At 40.9% G+C, this 18,547-nt stretch overlaps 1 protein-coding gene across 24 annotated transcripts in view; it reads right to left on the reverse strand.

Moving 5' to 3' along the window:
• Positions 1-18,547, reverse strand: part of CELF1 (CUGBP Elav-like family member 1) — an 88,892-nt gene that overhangs the window by 20,096 nt on the left and 50,249 nt on the right. For 10 of the 24 annotated variants that reach the window (XM_036258454.1, XM_036258452.1, XM_036258448.1 and 7 more), the window contains exons 3-5: positions 15,330-15,481; positions 4,089-4,276; positions 42-124 (exon numbers count right to left, since the gene is read on the reverse strand). In XM_036258454.1, coding sequence (XP_036114347.1) covers positions 42-124; positions 4,089-4,276; positions 15,330-15,400 — 342 coding nt within the window. In that variant the 5' untranslated portion in view covers positions 15,401-15,481. Of the gene's footprint in view, positions 1-23; positions 125-4,088; positions 4,277-5,153; positions 5,221-15,329; positions 15,482-18,547 lie in introns of those variants that run through there. The other 14 variants (XM_036258443.1, XM_036258441.1, XM_036258444.1 and 11 more) reach the window with 3 other exon arrangements.

Here is an 18,547-nt window from a genome sequence, read left to right on the forward strand (position 1 = left end):
AAAAACACCACAGTTCCACTTACTACTAGGAGCTTTCTTACCCCTGGGAGGACCTTCATGTTGTGGAGAGCATTCTGTGCTTCTAATGCAGCTTTGCGGGTGTAAAATGTAACAAAACAGCACCCTGTAATAAACAAGATTTCACAAAAATCAAACCAGTCCTATGAAAGTAGAGAAATCCTAGAGCACTCAGTCCTCCCCGGACATACGGGGCTGGGGCAAAAATAGGTTTACAGTCGTGAGTACTGAGTTTATTCTTGTATTATTATTTACCACATGAACAACTGTAAACCTACTTTTGCCCTACCCTGCATTAGAACTTAAAAAGGGCAGGGTTTATTAAAATAAGGGAGAGACAGACAGACAGAGAGAAGAGAGCCTAGCAGAGAATAAAACATTTTTTCCTATGCATTTTCTTTATTGTTATAGTCTCTTAGTTTTATTAAAATTCTTCCTTAGCTAGCTGCTCCTGTAACTTCTCTGGGAAAGATGACTTCCCTTACAAAGGTCATGGTACCAAGCCATTCAATCCACCCTGTTATTGTTTTTTAAAAAATAGGTTTTTAGGGGTGGGGGGTGCCAATGGGGTAAAAAGGTAAAATATCTGTAACAAAAAAATAAATAAAAATTCATAAAAAAAAAAATAGGTTTTTACTTATTTTTTAGAGAGGGGCAGGGAGAGAGACAGAGAGAAATATCGATGCAAGGGAGAAACATTGATTAGCTGCCTCCTGCACACCCCTCCTGGGGATTGAGCCCACAACCCAAGCTGATGTCCAGACCAGGAATTGAACTGGAACCTCTCAGTCCAGTCCATGGGTTGCCGCTCAATCCACCGAGAGACACCAGCCAGGTGAACTCGCCCTATTTGGAGCACCAGGTAGTGTGTTGGACAAGAGGACTCAGCTACAAACAAGAAAGACAGGCCTTGAACCTTGCAGCTCCTCAGCTACCAGAAACTCTTTCTTTGTAGAATAAACCACTCCTCACCCAGCCAGTGTGGCTCAGTGACTGAGCATCGACCCATGGACCAAGGAGTTGCTGATTCGATTCCTGGGTTGTGGGCTCAATCCCCATTAGGGAGCGTGCAGGAGGCAGCCAATTGATGATTCTCTCTCATCATTGTTTCTCTCTCTCCCTCCCTCTCGCCCTAAAAAAAATCAATAAAACACATTAAAAAACACCTCACACCTGCCAGAATGGCTACCATCAACAAATCATCAAACAACAAATGCTGGCGAGGGTGTGGAGAAAAGGGGACTCTAGTACACTGCTGGTGGGAATGCAGACTGGTGCAGCCAATATGGAAAACAGTATGATGTTTCCTCAAAAAATTAAAAACTGAACTGCCATTTGACCCAGTGATCCCACTTCTAGGAATATATCTTAAGAAGCCTGAAACACCAATCAGAAAGAATATATGTACCCCTATGTTCATAGCAGCACTATTTACAATCACAAAGATCTGGAAACAGCCCAAGTGTCCATCAATAGATGAGTGAATAAAAAATCTGTGGTACATATACACAATGGAATACTGTGCAGCTGTAAGAAAGAAAGATCTCTTATCCTTTGAGGGATCTCAAGAGTATTATGCTAAGTGAAATAAGCCAATGAGAGAAAGACAAATACCACATGATCTCATTTATTTGTGGAATATAATGAACAAGGTGGGCTGATGAACAAAATAGACCCAGAGACATAGAAAGGAGTATAGTTCAGACTGACAAACCTCAGAGCAGGGGGGTGGGGTGGGGGAGATAAATGAGATGAACCACAGAACTTATATGCATGTATGCATAACCAATGGACATAGACAACAATGCTAGGGGGGTGGGAGGGGGGTAGGACGGAGAGGAGGAGAAAAAAAGATATATATTAAAAAAAAAGAATAAACCACTCCTTGCACTGTAGCCAATTTCTACCATGTGTCTCAAACATAGTTACTGTTTATTAAGTTATAAAATGACTTAAGAGCAAGAACCTCTTAGTATCTTTTTTTGGACCCTTGGTTCTCATAAAATATAATTAAGCTTCTAACAGTGCATGGTACTAATGTGAGATCTGTAAGTTTTGTGCTTTGTATCTTTGCTGGAGATAGGAGGAAGAAGGTATATTTTGTAAATCTTGGGTCCACAGTTCAAGAGATATGATATAGATTTCTTTAAAATCACCCTGTAGCCCTGGCCGGTTTGGCTCAGCGGTTAGAGCATCGGCCTGTGGTCCGGAGAGACCCGGGTTCGGTTCCCGCTAAGGGCACGTACCTTGGTTGCAGTTTGTCCCCAGCCCTGGTTGGGTCGTGTGGGTGGCAACCACTCGATGTGTCGCTTTCACGTCGATGTTTCTCTCTCTCTCTCTCCCCCTCTCACTCTATCTGAACAAAATATCGAAAAATGTCCTCGGGTGAGGATAAAAAAAAAAAAAATAAATAAATAAAATAAAATAAAATCACCCTGTAATTAAGATTTTAAATTATTGCATGTTATATTGCCAATCATTTTCAGAAACTATAGTACTTTAATTTTCATCAATTTTGGTTTTTAATCCTTACCCAATGACATTTTTGCATTTATCTTCAGATAGAGTGGGAAGGAGGGAGGGAGGGAGAGAGAAACATTGATGTGAGAAAGACACATTGAGGGGCTGCCACCCACATGACCCCAACTGGGGCCAGGGACAAACTGCAACCAAAGTACGTGCCCTTAGCGGAAACCGAACCCAGGACTCTCCAGTCCATGGGCCAACGCTCCCATCGCTGAGCCAAACCGGCCAGGGTGAGAAACATCAATGTATTGTTCCACTTGCTTATGCATTCATTGGTTGATTCTTGTATGCCCTGACCTAGGATCAAACTTGCAACCTTGGTTGATCACAATGACATCTAACCAACTGCCTGGCCAGGGCTGAAACTACAATACTTTATGTTTTTGGATAACTATGCCAAAACGAGAAATTCCTGTCTCTAGATCCTGTTATTAAACTGGTTTCAAACATGACAATCATACTTGTTCACATTTGCACTGTAGAACAGCTTTCACAGAAAATTACTCTGAATTGGTCATTTGGAAAAATAAGAGTATGTCTCTGTGTGTATAGGAGCAAAGCTAATGCTTTATCTACCATCAGTCCTGTGAAACTTCCACTCTGCTGGGTATATCTAAAAACAGCTCAGCCTTTCTTCTGTTCATTTTATAGGCTACAGCAAATAGGTTACCTACAAACAAGGCCCTCCTACCTGCTAAGTCTTCCTACAAGGCCTTTATATACACTAACAAAAATCCATGGGGACATGGACAGTCTTTTTCTTTCCATGGCCATCCCTTCCCATTAGAATTAGTTTATCTTAGCCAAAACACTGAAGAAAACCTTATGTGGCTGGTTTACTTAAAGGACTACCTAAGATCCAATTTACAAATCATTCTCATGAAGTCACCTTAACTTTATTTATTTACTTATTTTAATCCTCACCTGAGGATATTTTTCTATTTATCTTCAGCTAGAATGAGAGGGAGAGAGAGGAAGAGAAAGGGAGAGAGAGAGAAAGATCAGCATGAGAGGGACACATCAACTGGTTGCCTCCCGCATGATCCTGACCAAAGTTGGGGATGAACTACAATTGAGGTACATGCCCTTGGCTAGAATTGAACCTGCGACTCATTGGTTCGCGGGCTGATGACACTCCACTGCTGAGCCAAACCAGCCAAGGCTCACCTTCACTTTTAATTTTTTATTGCTGTTGTTAATTCTCACCTGAGAATATTTTTCCATTAATTTAGATAGAGTGGAGGAGGGTGGAGAGAGAGTGAGGGAGAAAGAAACATCAATTTGAGAGAGAGGCAATCCAGGTACATGCCCTTGACTGGAATTCAAACCCATGACCCTTCAGTCCAAGGGCCAACGCTCTAACCACTAAGCAAAACCGACGAGGGCGATAACTTTACATTTTTAAGCCATTAAATGTGTTTAGCCTAGAATATATGGTTACTATAAAAGAACAGATACCCCCCCCCAACATGATCATAGGAACATCCTGGCAAATGAGACAGCATGCACAAGACAAAAATTACACATAAAACCCAAACCCTCACCTTTGCTCTGAGGAGGGTTTTGGCTCCTATCCCTTAGGACGTTGATTTCATAGACAGCACCATACTGTTCAAAGAGTTCCCTCAAGTCCTTCTCAGACCAGGTCCTCGGAACCTGGCCCACAAACATCTTGATAGCATCAAGATCCGGTTGGTCTGGGTGGTCCAGGGTGCCGTTCATTTTCTTTGAGCTGCATTAGATAAAATAAAACTACTATTATATATTCATGCTGCTTTCCAGGTGGCGTTTTCTTTGCTTTCAAGATCTCAACTACTTCAAGGGAAAATGGGGGGGGGGGGGGGGGGATACTTCCTTTCATGACTTTCATTCAATTTACCAGAGTTCCCTGGTCCACCCTCACCATGGCCACCCCCTCCCATTAGAATTAGATCCCAAACTAAAGTCAGCATTCTGATTAGGATACTCTAGGTTTTAATTAAGAAACTCACTTATTCCTTGTCTAGCATGAGAATTCTCAGAACTTAAAATGTCCATAAAATCACAAATGACTATTAATTATGAATAAAATTCAGGACTCTCAATAATAATGATAGATAATAAAGTTTTCTTTCAGTAGACATTAGAACAGAAGCACTTGATTTCCAAGGTCAAAGCTAAGGGCTGACTAGAATGCTGGTCTTTGAATGTGGCTGTCTCATGTGCTGCTAAGCCTTGTGCTCTTGAGGCAGGCCCCCAGACCAAAACAAGACTTTGCCTCTTAAACTCTAAAAATGATTGTTACATAAACAAACAATGATGTCATCTTTCGAGGTTTGTACTGTTTCTAAGTTATCCGATTTGATGTTATTTTTTTTCCAAGACTTTAGCAGTTCATTCCCTTACCAACTGCAACTATTACAATGTCAACAAATTCCTCCATTCCTATCACACCAAACTGTTCATACTTTAATTCCTTCATTGCTACCCCTGCAATTACCAAGAATCTAGGGGGAATTCTTGCACTCAATATTTCTACCACTCAAAGTAAGTCAAAGACCTTCCCTACCACTGTTTTAAGATCTTATCTACAGCAGTTAACAACTAAAGAGCCATCATAATGAACTTTCCTGTTAGTGTTTCCTGCTTGAAATCCAGAATCACATCATCATATTCAAATTTGCCATGCTTTAATATCTAATCCTAAATAAAATAATAGTTTTCATTAAAGGAAACACAAGTTCTTACACCACTGCTATCTTTTGAATAATATTTGAAGATTACTGAGAATTATGAGTCTATGAAAGCAGCTCAACCACTGTCTCTTAATTCCTAAATCTCTTGGGTCTTCCATCAAGATGGTGGTGTAGCCCTGGCCAGTTTGGCTCAGTGGTTAGAGCGTTGGCCTGTGGTCCGGAGAGACCCGGGTTCGGTTCCCGATAGGGGCACGTACTTCGGTTGCGGTTTGTCCCCGGCCCTGGTTGGTCGTGCGGGTGGCAGCCACTCGATGTGTCCCTTCACATCGATGTTTCTCTCTCTCTCCCTTCCTCTCTCTCCCTCCCACTCTATCTGTACAAAAAATGGAAAAATATCCTCGAGTGAGGATAAAAAAAAAAAGATGGTGGTGTAGGTAAAGTGGCACTCACCTCCTTCCACAACCAAATCTAAACTACAGAAGAACCAGTTGTAAGAATGGAAGTCTTACAACTATGAAATTAAAAAATCCACAATGAGCCCTGGCCGGTTTGGCTCAGCGGTTGGAGCATCGGCCTGCGGACCAGAGAGTCCCAGGTTCAGTTCCCTCTAGGGGCACATACCCCTCCCCGCCAAATAAAGCCACAATGAGACTGCAATCAAGACTCAATTACAACAGAAGGGTGGACAGTCCACATGAGGGGTGCACCTCAAGGGCCCCACTGGGGTGACTAGGGAGGCTGTGCCACTGGACCCTACAGGACACCTACTACAATAGGCCATCCTAGGAGGCCTAGCAACTCTACCTAATACATAGAATCAAAAGAAATTTTGCAGGCCAGAAAGAGTAGCAAGAGATATTCAAAGAGATGAAAAACAACAACCTATAACCAAGATTACTCTATCCTGCAAAGCTATCATTTAGAATTGATGGACATATAAAGAGTTTCCCAGACAAGAAAAAGCTAAAGGAGTTAATCACCACCAAACCAGTATTATATGAAATGTTGAGGGGTCTTCTTGAAGAAGAGGAAGAACAAAAATATGAATAAAAGAACAAAAATATGACAATAAATACATATCTATCAACAACTGAATCTACAAACAAAATGAGCAAACAGTACAGAAACACACTCATAGATACAAAGAACTTTTTGTTGGTTGCCAGATGGGAGGGGCTGCAGGGGGGTGGGTGAAAAAGGTGAAGGAGTTAAGAAGTACAAATTAGTTGTTAGAATGATGAATCTCATAAGGAATGGGGGAAGGCGGGAAGAGATAAACCAAAGAACTATATGCATATATGCATAACCAATGGACACAGACAATAGTGTGGAGAAGGCAGGAGCGAGGAAGGTATGAGGAGGAGGAGTTCAAAGAGGGAAAAAAGAGAGGACATCTGTAATAAGTTCAACAATAAAGTTTAAAAAGAAAAAAAAATCCGAAATTGTAACTAAACACTCAACAAGGGCTATTCTCACATCACCTTTATAGAACCCAGCATTAACTTATTATCAAAAGCTGTTCAGACAAATGGCATACAGACCAACTCTTGTCGTTATGTCTGTAGAGATTCCCCATACTACAGATCTTAGTCTAGAGCTCCTTGAATGCAGAAACTGTTTTCCTATTCATTCTTTTAGCCACATCTGGTATAGTGCCTGGTTCAAAGTAAGTACATACTCAACTTGGGATAGAAGAATTTCTTGTTCTCAACAATTCCCCTATTCAAGCAACTAACAGTGATAAAAATGAATGCTGTGCATAAAGAGGGCTCACAAATTAAGAGCAGCTATTATCTTCTATGATTACTTGATTGTCACAGGAACAAACTACCTGTATTAGAGGGTCAAGGGAGCCATATATATGGTGACAGAAGATGATCTGACTTTGGATGATGGGCTCACAATGCAATATATAGATCATGTATCATAGAAATCTACACCTGAAACCTATATTATCTTGTTAACCAGCGTCACATCATCCCAATACATTTAATTAAAAAATTTAAAAAATGCACTATGACTAGTGAAACAATGAGTGTCATTCTCTATGACCTCTCCAAACAACTTTAATTACCAATTTTAATATAATATTTTATTAAAATGTTGCTAATATGCCATCGTATTTCTATTCTAGGGAGGGTTAACATAGACTCCCAATGGTGCTCAGAATATTTTGGTGATAAGGAAGCTGACAGCTATTTTGGAAAACAGGCAGGGTTTTATTAACTTGCATTATATTGGAGGCAACTGCTTTCAGTTTGTCCCTTCCATCTGTATTTGTGTGCCATTTCTAAACTTTATACATCACTGTTTACTGCAAAAGCATTAACACAGTCAGCACATGGATTGTGGTTTATCCAAAAGTTCAGTGGAGACTCAGCATTCCATACAAATGCTCTTCCTTTCTCTCTTTACTCTGGGAATCTTTCTCCATGTCTTCATTCCACCTAATCCATGAACATCCCAATCCCAATCCCAATCCCAATCCCAATTCATTAGAAGAATCCCCAAGAGCAGTGCTGCTCAAAATGCCCAAGGACCAGGGACAATAGTCAAACTTAACTCCTTAAAAAAAAATTTTTTTTCTTTATTGATATTAGAGAGAGAAAGGGAGAGGGAGAGATAGAAACATCAATGAGCCCTGGCCGGTTTGGTTCAGCGGTTAGAACGTCGGCCTGCGGTCCTGAGAGACCCGGGTTCGGTTCCCGCTAAGGGCGCGTACCTCGGTTGCAGTTTGTCCCCGGCCCTGGTCGGTTGTGCGGGTAGCAGCCACTCAATGTGTTCCTTTCACATTGATGTTTCTCTCTCTTTCTCTCTCTCTGTTCCTCTCTCTCCCTCCCACTCTACCTGAACAAAAAATGGAAAAATGTCCTCGGGTGAGGATAAAAAAAAAAAAGAAACATCAATGAGAGAGAACACTGATTGGCCACCTCCTGCTTGCCCCCACACTGGGGATCAGGCCCACAACTGGGGCATGTGCCCTGACCAAGAACTGAACTGGCAACCTCTTGGTGCATGGGTTGATGCTCAACTACTGAGCCACACTGGCTGGGCTCAAACTTAACTCTTTAGAAACTTTTACAGCAATTGGACCAAATAATTTTGTAAATGTTAAATCTAATAAAAAAGATACACAAAATGCAAATTTACACCTTATTTTGTTTTCTATTCAATTGTTTTTTTCTGTATTTTACAAGTTGAGAGTAGGGGAGACAGGATCCAGTCTTTCACCAGTTTGAGAAACACTTCTAGACTAGAGCAAATTATTGGGCCAGGCTCATGATGCTGTGGATATCATGGAACTGAAGTTGTCCACTGGCTTGTTTCTTCCCCCAATAAATACTGGGTACTTACATAAGCCAGTCGCTGTGTTAGATGAATAAGAAAAATATTTGTTCAGAGAGCATGAAAACAGAGTTAGAAATAAAAGTAACATCAACTAGAGATAATCTAGAAAAGGGAGAAGCAACCACATGTATACCTATGTATCTGTAATAAGCAGTCACAAACTTTCTCAACTATTGCTGTGTCTGAAGAGATGAGCAACAATGCCTTTCCATCCGCAACCTTCCATGTATACTTCCAGTATGTATATGTTGTCTGTAGTTAAAAGTAATCACTGCATTAAAAAAGTCACCTGGGCCCTGGCTGGTTTGGCTCAGCGGTTGGAGCGTTGGCCTGCGGTCCAGGGAGACCCGGGTTCGGTTCCCGCTAAGGGCATGTATCTCGGTTGCAGTTTGTCCCCGGCCCTGGTTGGGTCCTGCGGGTGGCAGCCACTCAATGTGTCCCTTTCATGTTGATGGTTCTCTCTCTCTCCCTCCCGCTCTGTCTGAACAAAAAATGGAAAAATGTGCTCAGGTGAAGATTAAAAAAAAAAGTCACCTGGGACAAGATGCCCAGTGTGATATGCCAAGGATCCCATATCATTGAGGTATGACATTTACTGTACATATCACTAAATCCATTCTTAAATCTGTGCCTTACCTCCCACTGATGGAGAACTCCTTAGGGTCAGTGATGATGAATTATGTGTATGTATTACACCTACTCAACAGCCAGTGAATTCAGCAGCCCCCTGGAGAATTGTCTATGGTGTACCTGTCATTTCTAAAAGGCAAGTCTGTAGAATTCTTCTTCAGAAGTACTGAACTGGGAGTAAGATGAAAGAGAGAACAAGCAGGGTCTGAAGCAGTGGGGGAAGAAGGGAAATAAGAAGGCAGCAAGTGTTTTAGGGGAGAGGCATGGCACCAATCCACCTGTATGTTCTGCTTCTGACAGCAGAAGCAATAATGGCAGCAACTGGCAAATCATCAAGAATGAGAAACTGAGAAATCAGGACCAGAGGCTGTCCTGTCTACCTAATTCTGCACTGAACATGCTATAGGAAAATAGAGCAGAGAATCAACTTGGAAGAGACACAAAAGGGAAAAAATAAAGAGCTTCATTTTCAAAGCAAGTATTTGCTCAAAATTCCTAAACTCTCTTCTCTTTCTCCTATCTTTCCCCGTGTTAAAACTTCCCAGCCTAAGCCCAGCTCAGGGGACAGAGCTGATGTTCTGTCCAACTTCTTTCCCATCCCTGGGCCCCAGATGACTAGACCAGGGGGTGGCTCTTAACCCAACAGACTGATCCATTCACTGGCCAAAAACCTAAGACCATGACCTATGCTTAAAACAGAAAGATAGGCCTAACCAATCGAGTTCCTCTACAGATGCACTAAGCAAGACAATAGTCACTAGCCACATGTAGCTATTTAAATTTAATTTATCCAGTACCTCAGGCGCACTACTCACATGTGATTAGTGGGCAATGCATAGGACAGCAGAGGTACAAAACATTTTTATCATCACAGAAAGCTCTATTGCACAGCACTGCTCTAAAGAACCTAGAATTGGTTAACAGAAACAGGTAGTTAGCGGTGAAGTCAGAAGCAAAAAAGGTGCAGCTAGAGATAGTGTGAGTTAAACTGACAAGATAAAAGGGCAGCAGAAAGAGATTAACAGGGATTATGTTACAACATAGATGTTCAAAACATGCTAAGTGAAAGGAGCCAATCACAAAAGGCTATTATATATTGTATGATTCCATTTATATGAAATAGCCAGAATAGGTAAATCTAGAAAGTAGACAAGTGGTTCCCTAGGAATGGGGATTGAGGGTATGGGGAGAGAGGAGAAGGAATGATTTCTAATGGGTACAGGGTTTCTTTTAAGAGTGCTAAAAATGTTCTGGAATTAGACAGTGGTGACAGTTGCACAATTTTATGTATATAATCAAAATCAATGACTGCGCAATTTATTTTTTTCTTTACTGATTTTGGAGAGGGTGGGGGAGAGACAGAAACATCAATGTTCTCATCAATGTTTCTATCTGTCTCTCCCTCTCCCTCTCTAAAATCAATAAAAAAATAATTTAAAAAAAGGGTAAATTTTATGTTATGTGAATTATACCTCAATGAAACAGAGAAATAGAGAAAAGGAATGAGGAACAGAAGATAGATGGAAGGGCGGAGGCAAGGCAAAGAGAGCCATGCTGTAACCAAGTTATGGGGTAGATGAAGAGTAGAGGCAGCAGCACATGTGGAGAGCAGGGTGTGCTTCCTGAAGCAGAGAGAGTTTCCAGGTCTTTCAGCTGCAGAGTTCCTGATGACATAATAGCCCAGTCGACATATGTCCTTACAAGAGAAGCTTTAATACATCACATCTGTTTAAAGGACATCTGCAAAACCTTTCATTACTTTTTTCCCCCACTCTCCTTTCTCATAACCTGTTGACCTCCATTTGTTCATTTACAAACAAAAATATTTCAGACACTTATCAATCTCTCCGCCTCCAAGCAGGCATAAATACTTGTTGCATCCCAATCTCCAGCCACCACCCACCCATACTGGGTCCCTCTGGCTCACGTACTGTGCTGTGGAAAACTGGCACAGAAGAACATCAGCATAAAAAGGACCCTGCAACACTGGCCTGAGTTACTCACCAGCTGCTTCTCCAGTGAGAACAAGACAGAATGTGTCTATGCTGGAAGGAAGTAATTTTCATTTGGATAAAGGGAGCTCTTCCTATGTTAGTTGGGGTATTAGGTACTAGAAAAAACTATCAATAAAGGATTTTAAGTCACCACTCAACAACAGAACAGCTAGCAATCTGCTTGTAAAGGTTTTCAACCTTCTTCCCTGAGGTATGGAGACGATGTCTGGAGTGCCTAGCTCTGTAATCACCTCTAATTATTAAAAATACTTACAGGACTTACCATCCATTCAATGTATTTCCCAAGCTACTACAATGTGCCAGATACTACATGCTATAAGGGTCTATTAAAGTGGATGGAGTAATTTCTGCTCTCAAGGCAGTGGCACTGAACAAGTGGAAGGACGTCACTATTAACATCCAACAAATGCTTTAACAGATGAGTAAAAGGTCTGTGGGGGGAAAAAGTGGCTAATAGTTTTATTTGGAGGAAGGGGGAGGTATGTGCAGGAATTTAAGTCGAATGGACTAAGCAGCTGGGAAAAGTGCTATATAGCATGGAAGTGTAAGGAAATGGTAAGGACTCAGAAAGGAGAGAAGAGAAGACTGATACAACATTAGAAAGGTAGAAAAAGGACTTGAAAAAGTTAGGGGAAAGTATCAAATAAGTTAAAATGTTAGGGAAAAAATATGTATATTAGAAATCAATGAGAATAAAGAGATAGGTTGGAGAGAACCAGTCAGGGATATTTCATATTATATTGTAAGAACTGAATTTTATTCCAAGATTTTTTAAACAAAGCTCACATTTGTCTTTTTAAACACATCTGGCAATAAGCTAAAAGATGAAATAAAGTGAGGAAATATAGAGATCAGGGGGTTCTTGATAAAACTAGCTCCTAAGATTAGGAACCAGTCCTAGGCAACGCTGAGACATTTGGGGGGCAGAATCCACTAGAACTTGGAGATCACTCCATCAAGGAGATGAGAAAAAAGAAGTTGTTATTGATCACTCTTGGATTCTAATGCAGACAAGGGGTTATTTTGCGTGGGGAGGCCTTCAGATGGAGATATTCAATGAACAGTTTTTAAAACAAAGCCAGAGAGCTCAGGGGACACTTACGGAATACACAGAGAGATCTGAGAACCAGACAAGCACATTAGTACCCTGTCAAGCAATGGGGGAGCTAAGAAAAAAGACGTAAAATAAAATCTTGGAGAAGATCCATGTCTGCGGTGCAAGTAAAGTAAGAAGAACCAGTGGAAGCTGAAGAGTGGTCAAAGCAGGATCAAGGACATTATTACAAGTGAGAACAGTTCCTCCAAAAACTCTGTTGTAAAGAAATTTTGAAATAAGATTCGTTGCTAGGTCACATTCCCAGGCAACATCACTTCAGAGAGAAGACCACAGAGGTCAAGATTCCTGCTAAAGCAGTATGAGTGTAAAGGGCTTAGAATCTAATAAAGAGGTGGCTATCATACACCATTCTCAAGAACTTTTTTCTTCCCAACTCTGTGGTGTGTGTTTTGGTATATGTGCCTACTTGGGCCCGAGGACTTGCAATAATGAGAAGTGATGTATAAGTCTGCTCGATGCCAACTGAGGCCTGGTCTAGGGGGCAAAAATAAAGAGTATATCATTAAACTTGCATTTTAGACCCGAGGTTGACACTAGCTCTCCTCAAGCAGGTCAGTTTTAGCCCCTCACTCACCTGGGTTTCTCATGTGTAAAACGGGGGCAATAGCCTCTGCCCAATTAACCTCAGAAAGTTTTTGTGAAGATAGAAGACTAAATAAAACAGATACAGATGCACTTGGGAAAAAATGATGTAACAGTCTACTCCCTGATTATCTCTATTCAGAAGGGCCTATATTCAATTCATTAGTTCTCAAACTCTAGTGTACATGAAAACCACATGGGATATTGTTAAAAATACATTCTTAGGCCCTATTCCAGCTAAGAATATCTGGGCATGGGGTCTAGGAATCTGCAATTTTATGTTCCAGATAACTTTCTTTCTTTCTTTATTAATTAATTTTTGTTACAGATGTTTCTCCAGGTAACTTTCATACAGTGTTCCACAGTCTAGACTTCATGGGATGCTGAATCAGTCCAACCTCTTAAAGATGAGAAAACAGACTGAGGAAAAACGCTGTATTCAAGGGCTGAACACCAGGTAATGGCAAAGCAGAGAGAAAGTGTTAAAATGAAAGATAATTTGAGCCACAAATTCCTATTTCTAGGGATAATGTATGTGATACATGGGAATATTCTTATTATATAGTTAAGTCTTTATGATGGCATTCATTTTTATTTGAACTGATTATCTACTGCTAAACTCTCACAAAAAGGCATTTAAATTATTATTTTGGAGACTACAGGGAAGGCATAGGATCTATTTTAAACAAGCAAGTCAGTTAACTTTGAGGACCCCCAAATTTTTCCATGAAGAGCTGTTCTGAATATATTATCCACATCTGTTATACCCAATCCTAGGGTAGCCTGATTTGCAAGTGGAGGCCTAAACTCAAAGATTTGCAACTATCACCTGTTATCTAGGAGATAGGTTATTCAAAGACAAGAATATTAAATGATAGACTAAGACTCATTTACATGAGGTTCCAAGATACTTTGAAGCCTCGTTAAAATAACTGAAATCAGGAGTTAGAAATGTGTTCTCTACAAAGACCAGAATTTAGGTTCCCTGTAGCTATAACTCGGGGCCAGGTTAGCGTACAATGGCAGTGTCACTTTTTGAACAGTGCTACAAACAAATGAGGCTTCTCATGCCCATGTTCAAAAGTTATTTGGGTAAATTGTCAATCAAGATTGATCTAACTGCCCGTCCAGTGTGGCTCAGTGATTGAATGTCAACCCATTCACCCAGAGGTCACCAGTTTGATTCTCATTCAGGGCACATGCCCAGGTTGTAGGGCATGCAGGAGGTGGCCAATCGATGCTCTCTGTCAATGTTTCTACCTCTCTCTCCCCCTCTCCCTTCCTCTCTCTCTAAAAATAAAGGAAGGGAAAAAAAGAAAGACTGATCTAATTGCCAATGGGGGGGGAGCGCGATCTGATACCTCCCAAATCATGTATGTGTTGCATTTTCAATTAGATTGGTGGTGGTTGGTGGGGGTGGGGTGGGGTGGGGTGGGGGACTCAAAATCCAGAATTATAGTTTACATGTCAATATAGCCTCTAGCATACACTGCTAATTATACCCTCCCTCTGTAATAAGTCTACCAGTCTCCTCTGTGGTGACTCTAAAACTCAGATAATTAAATAAAACTTCCCCGCCCTGGCTGGTTTGGCTCAGCAGTTAGAGCGTCGGCCTGCAGACCAAGGGGTCACAGGTTCGATTCCAGCCAAGGGTACGTACCTTGGTTGTGGTTCATCCCCAGCCCAGGTTAGGGTCGTGCGGGAGGCAACCAATTGATGTGTCTCTCTCACATCAATGTTTCTCTCTCTCTCTCTCTTCTTCCCTCCCACTCTGAAGATAGATGGAAAAATACCCTCAGGTGAGGATAAAAAATAACTTCCCAGCCCAGCCAGTATGGCTCAGTGGACTGAGCATCATCCCATGGACTGAGAGGTCCCATGAATTGAGAGGTCCCAGTTTGATTCCCGGTCAGGGCACATGCCCAGGCTGTGGGCTCAATCCCCAGTTGGGGGCATGCAGGAAGCAAACAATTGATGTCTCTCTCTAAAAGTAAATCAACGAAAATACATTTAAAAAAAAATAACAACTTCCAAAAGGATTATTTGAAATCACATACCCAACCTAAAGCAATAAAACTACAGTTAAAACTAAACAAAACAAAACAAAAACCCGTTTGGGAAAACACTACAGCTTGGAGGGACAGGAGCCAGCACACTTGAGGTGATGTTGCTGGTCATGTACCAAATGTACCCTCTTATGCACGGAACTTCGTTATAGCCTGAGGAAATCAGCAGTAATGAGACAGAACTAGACTCTAATAGAAAATAAGAACAGTGTGGACTTTGGCTTCCTCACCCAATTCTTCTTTTAAAAAAAGGGACCAGATTCATTAAATAACAAAAGCAAAACAAAAATAAAAACAAAGACAACCCAGTTCCTCTGCTTATGATAAAACATTATACAACAAAAATACTTACACGGGACTGGAATTCAAAGAGCAATGATCCACCATCATTTCTGGAAGGAAATCCAACTTAAACGCAGCCATCACCTCACTCTCCCCTTCAGAAGCCAATGATATTAACTTGCTGCACTTGTCTGATCCACAAATACACACAGCTTTAGCTTCCTGGGCCCCACAAAAAACACAAAGTGGAAAGAGGAGCTCAGGGAAACCAGCAATAAGTGCCACAGAAACAGGCAGGACTGGGGAAGGGAAAGGGAGCATTGGATTAAAAGGGGGATGCGACCATGTGAAGGGAAGCTCAGCCCAGCACACAATGAAAGTGCTGATGCACCAGGCTTGTTTTGTGTGATTTTCCCTGGCAAAGCAGTACTAAGTGCACTGTCAGATAAATAGAGTGTCAAATCCATGAAGATAGCAGTGGCTAACAGAGCAGAAGACACACCAACTTATTTCACATCTTCCAAACTCCTCTCCCTGCAAATCAGTTTTTTAGGATCCTTAGAACCTAAAACTACTTGGAAGAAAACAAAACAAAGAAACTCACCTTACGTGATCTGAAAATGTTTTTGGAAAGAATCAGGTTGTTAGCCTTGTTCTGAACTTAGTTTCCATGTGCCAAAGACAGCAGCGAGCACATTGCCTGGGTCCAAACTAACTGCAGAACAGTCCCATAAGGAGGACCACTGGCTCAGACCATCAGAAGCAGGCCAGAGGAAAGTTGGTTGAAGAATTGGACACCAGAAACTTAGTGCTCACACACTACTACCTGCACTGTACTTGACTGTGCTTTCTTGGTGGTGTTGAAAGCCAAGTCCTTCACATGGCAGAGAGTGAAGGACTTTAAAAATTGCTGCTTCAGTGACATTAGGTGGCACAAGGCCAACTTCTTTACTAACTCTGAATCTTAATTTGCCAGAAAATTTAAAAGGTAAAAATGAAAATAAAATTGTAATATTCTGCTCTTGACAGAGTACTAGAAAATAATGTCTTTTCGGTTGTTTGACCTTTCTAACAATGAAAAAGAACTGGGGCCTTCTAGGGACAAACACTTAAACATGTATGGAAGGACAGAGAAATGTAGACTAAACCTCTTAATTCTCTGTCCTCTAACTTGCTAAAACCAGGGTTAATGAATGCATACATAAAAATTCTATTGTGGGTGACAGCAGAGATGGATATACTTAGCAGTCAAGGCAGATGTGATGCTCCCGTTCTCAATTTAGCTCCACATCCCTCCAAACAACAAATGGTGGCATTTCATTATTTAGGCAATGAATCTAAAACTGTATCTCTGAAGGTTCCCAAATTTCTTTCTATTTTTATCATTAGGGTTGCCTTACCTCAAAGATTTCACTTCACTAAAGCTAACAACAGAGGAAACTTTGAAAAAAGAAGTTATGTTTAGCTTGTAAAGAGGTAAACAAATGCACTCCTAAACGTGTGGAGTTACTTTAAAAAAAAAAAAACAAAAAAACGGGAAGGGAGTATGTCATGGTATAGGCCTAAATGTTCTGGTCTGTGTAACAATGGCTGCAACCTGTCCTACATTTGACTGAGGAACATAGAAACTGTGTCTTCTGTCCAATATCCAGATATAACAATCCAAAACTGAAAACTATAGTAGCAGTTAACTACTTTTCTATTTGTCAGAGACCCTGGCTCATTTGATCTACTGCTTTAGAGGCAGAAGTGGCAGGAGCTCTCTTCCATCCTATTAAAGGAGAAAGCAAAAACAAGTTGCAAATGAGAGGAGACTGTGCAACTGGCACACAATACACAGGTCACCAAGCCCTGACTGCCAGGCAAGTAGAGGATGGGAACCTAACCTGGGACTGGTTAAGTTACTCATTAGGTTTGTCCTAGTTTCTCCTGTGTACACTGGAGCTGACCCCATGCCTCCTCCTATAGAAAGCTACCCGACCAATGAGTCAATTTGTGAGGTCGGTTAACCAAATTAGATTTTTTAGTTCAAAGATTCCTTTAGAAAGGAATTAGCTAATTTTAAAGAATCCCAATGGTTACTGTTATGCTTTTATTATTCAGTAAAAATACATGGCTTTGAATTACATCTCTATTTCAATCAGAATCACATCCATAATCACATTTAATAGAGTACTTAAATGTGGGGGACTTCACTGAGTAGCCTGACACTGCTCAGTGTATCAGTAATTTTTATCAAGCCAAATGTTGGGAAACACTGATTCAGAGTAATGTTTTAAAACCCACTTTACAATATATAAAGCAACACTGCTTGTAAAACCTACAAGATAAAAATATTGTGCGAAGGAAAATGCTTCTTTTTAGGAAGGTCACAAGAGTTATCTCAGTATAATTAAATTCAATATACTTGTGGGGGAGAGCACAGAAATGAATTACAAGTCACCTGATTTTAGAAAATGGTTACAAAGTTAATTGATGATAAAAAACAATTATGGGAATACAAAATGCAGGTTTTAAAATTACAAAGTACAATTAAAAGTTACTCACAAAAATTGCCCATAAGTTGTTTTTAATTTCTGAATCAGAAACATATTCCAGGCTTTTGCCACAAAGGATGCATTAGAAATAAAGAACTGGCAGAAGGGGTATAACCAAGTGTCCACTGTAGAAGAAGGCCTTAACTTTCTTTCAGTCCCTTTTTACCACCTGTCCTCTCATTATGAATTTACATTCATAGGTTCCTCTTCTTCTTTCTTTAGTTGTCTGACTGCCTCAGTTTTCTTTGTTTTGAATAGTCTCTAATTCTTTTCTAAGGGCAATGATTCAAAGCCTGATTATGTGAAGGCATAGGCAAGCAGTCTGCTGTAACATTGAGAACCCAAATTATTAAAAATCATGGGTGAAGCGGGGGGTGGGTCCAGGGAGGAGGGTGTTAATAGCGGGGGGGGGGGGGGGGGGAGGAGAGACACCTGTAATACTTTAACAATAAAAATAAATTTAAAAAGTAAATAAAGTAGCCCGGCCAGTGTGGCTCAGTGGATTGAGCATTACCCCATGGACTGGGAAGTCCTGGTTTGATTCTTGGTCAGGGCACATGCCTGGGTTGTGGGCTTGATCCCCAGTAGGGGACATGCAGGAGGCTGCCAATTGATGTTTCTCTCTCTAAAAAGTCAGTAAAATATATTTTTTAAAAAATTTTAATTACTAAAATATAAATGGTGGGCAGAGCCCTGGCCAGCGTGGCTCAGTTGGTTGAGCATTGTCCTAAGCACCGAGAGGTCACCAGTT

This window comes from Molossus molossus, unplaced genomic scaffold (assembly GCF_014108415.1).
Source record: "Molossus molossus isolate mMolMol1 unplaced genomic scaffold, mMolMol1.p scaffold_m16_p_13, whole genome shotgun sequence".
In the NCBI taxonomy this organism is placed as follows: domain Eukaryota; kingdom Metazoa; phylum Chordata; class Mammalia; order Chiroptera; family Molossidae; genus Molossus; species Molossus molossus.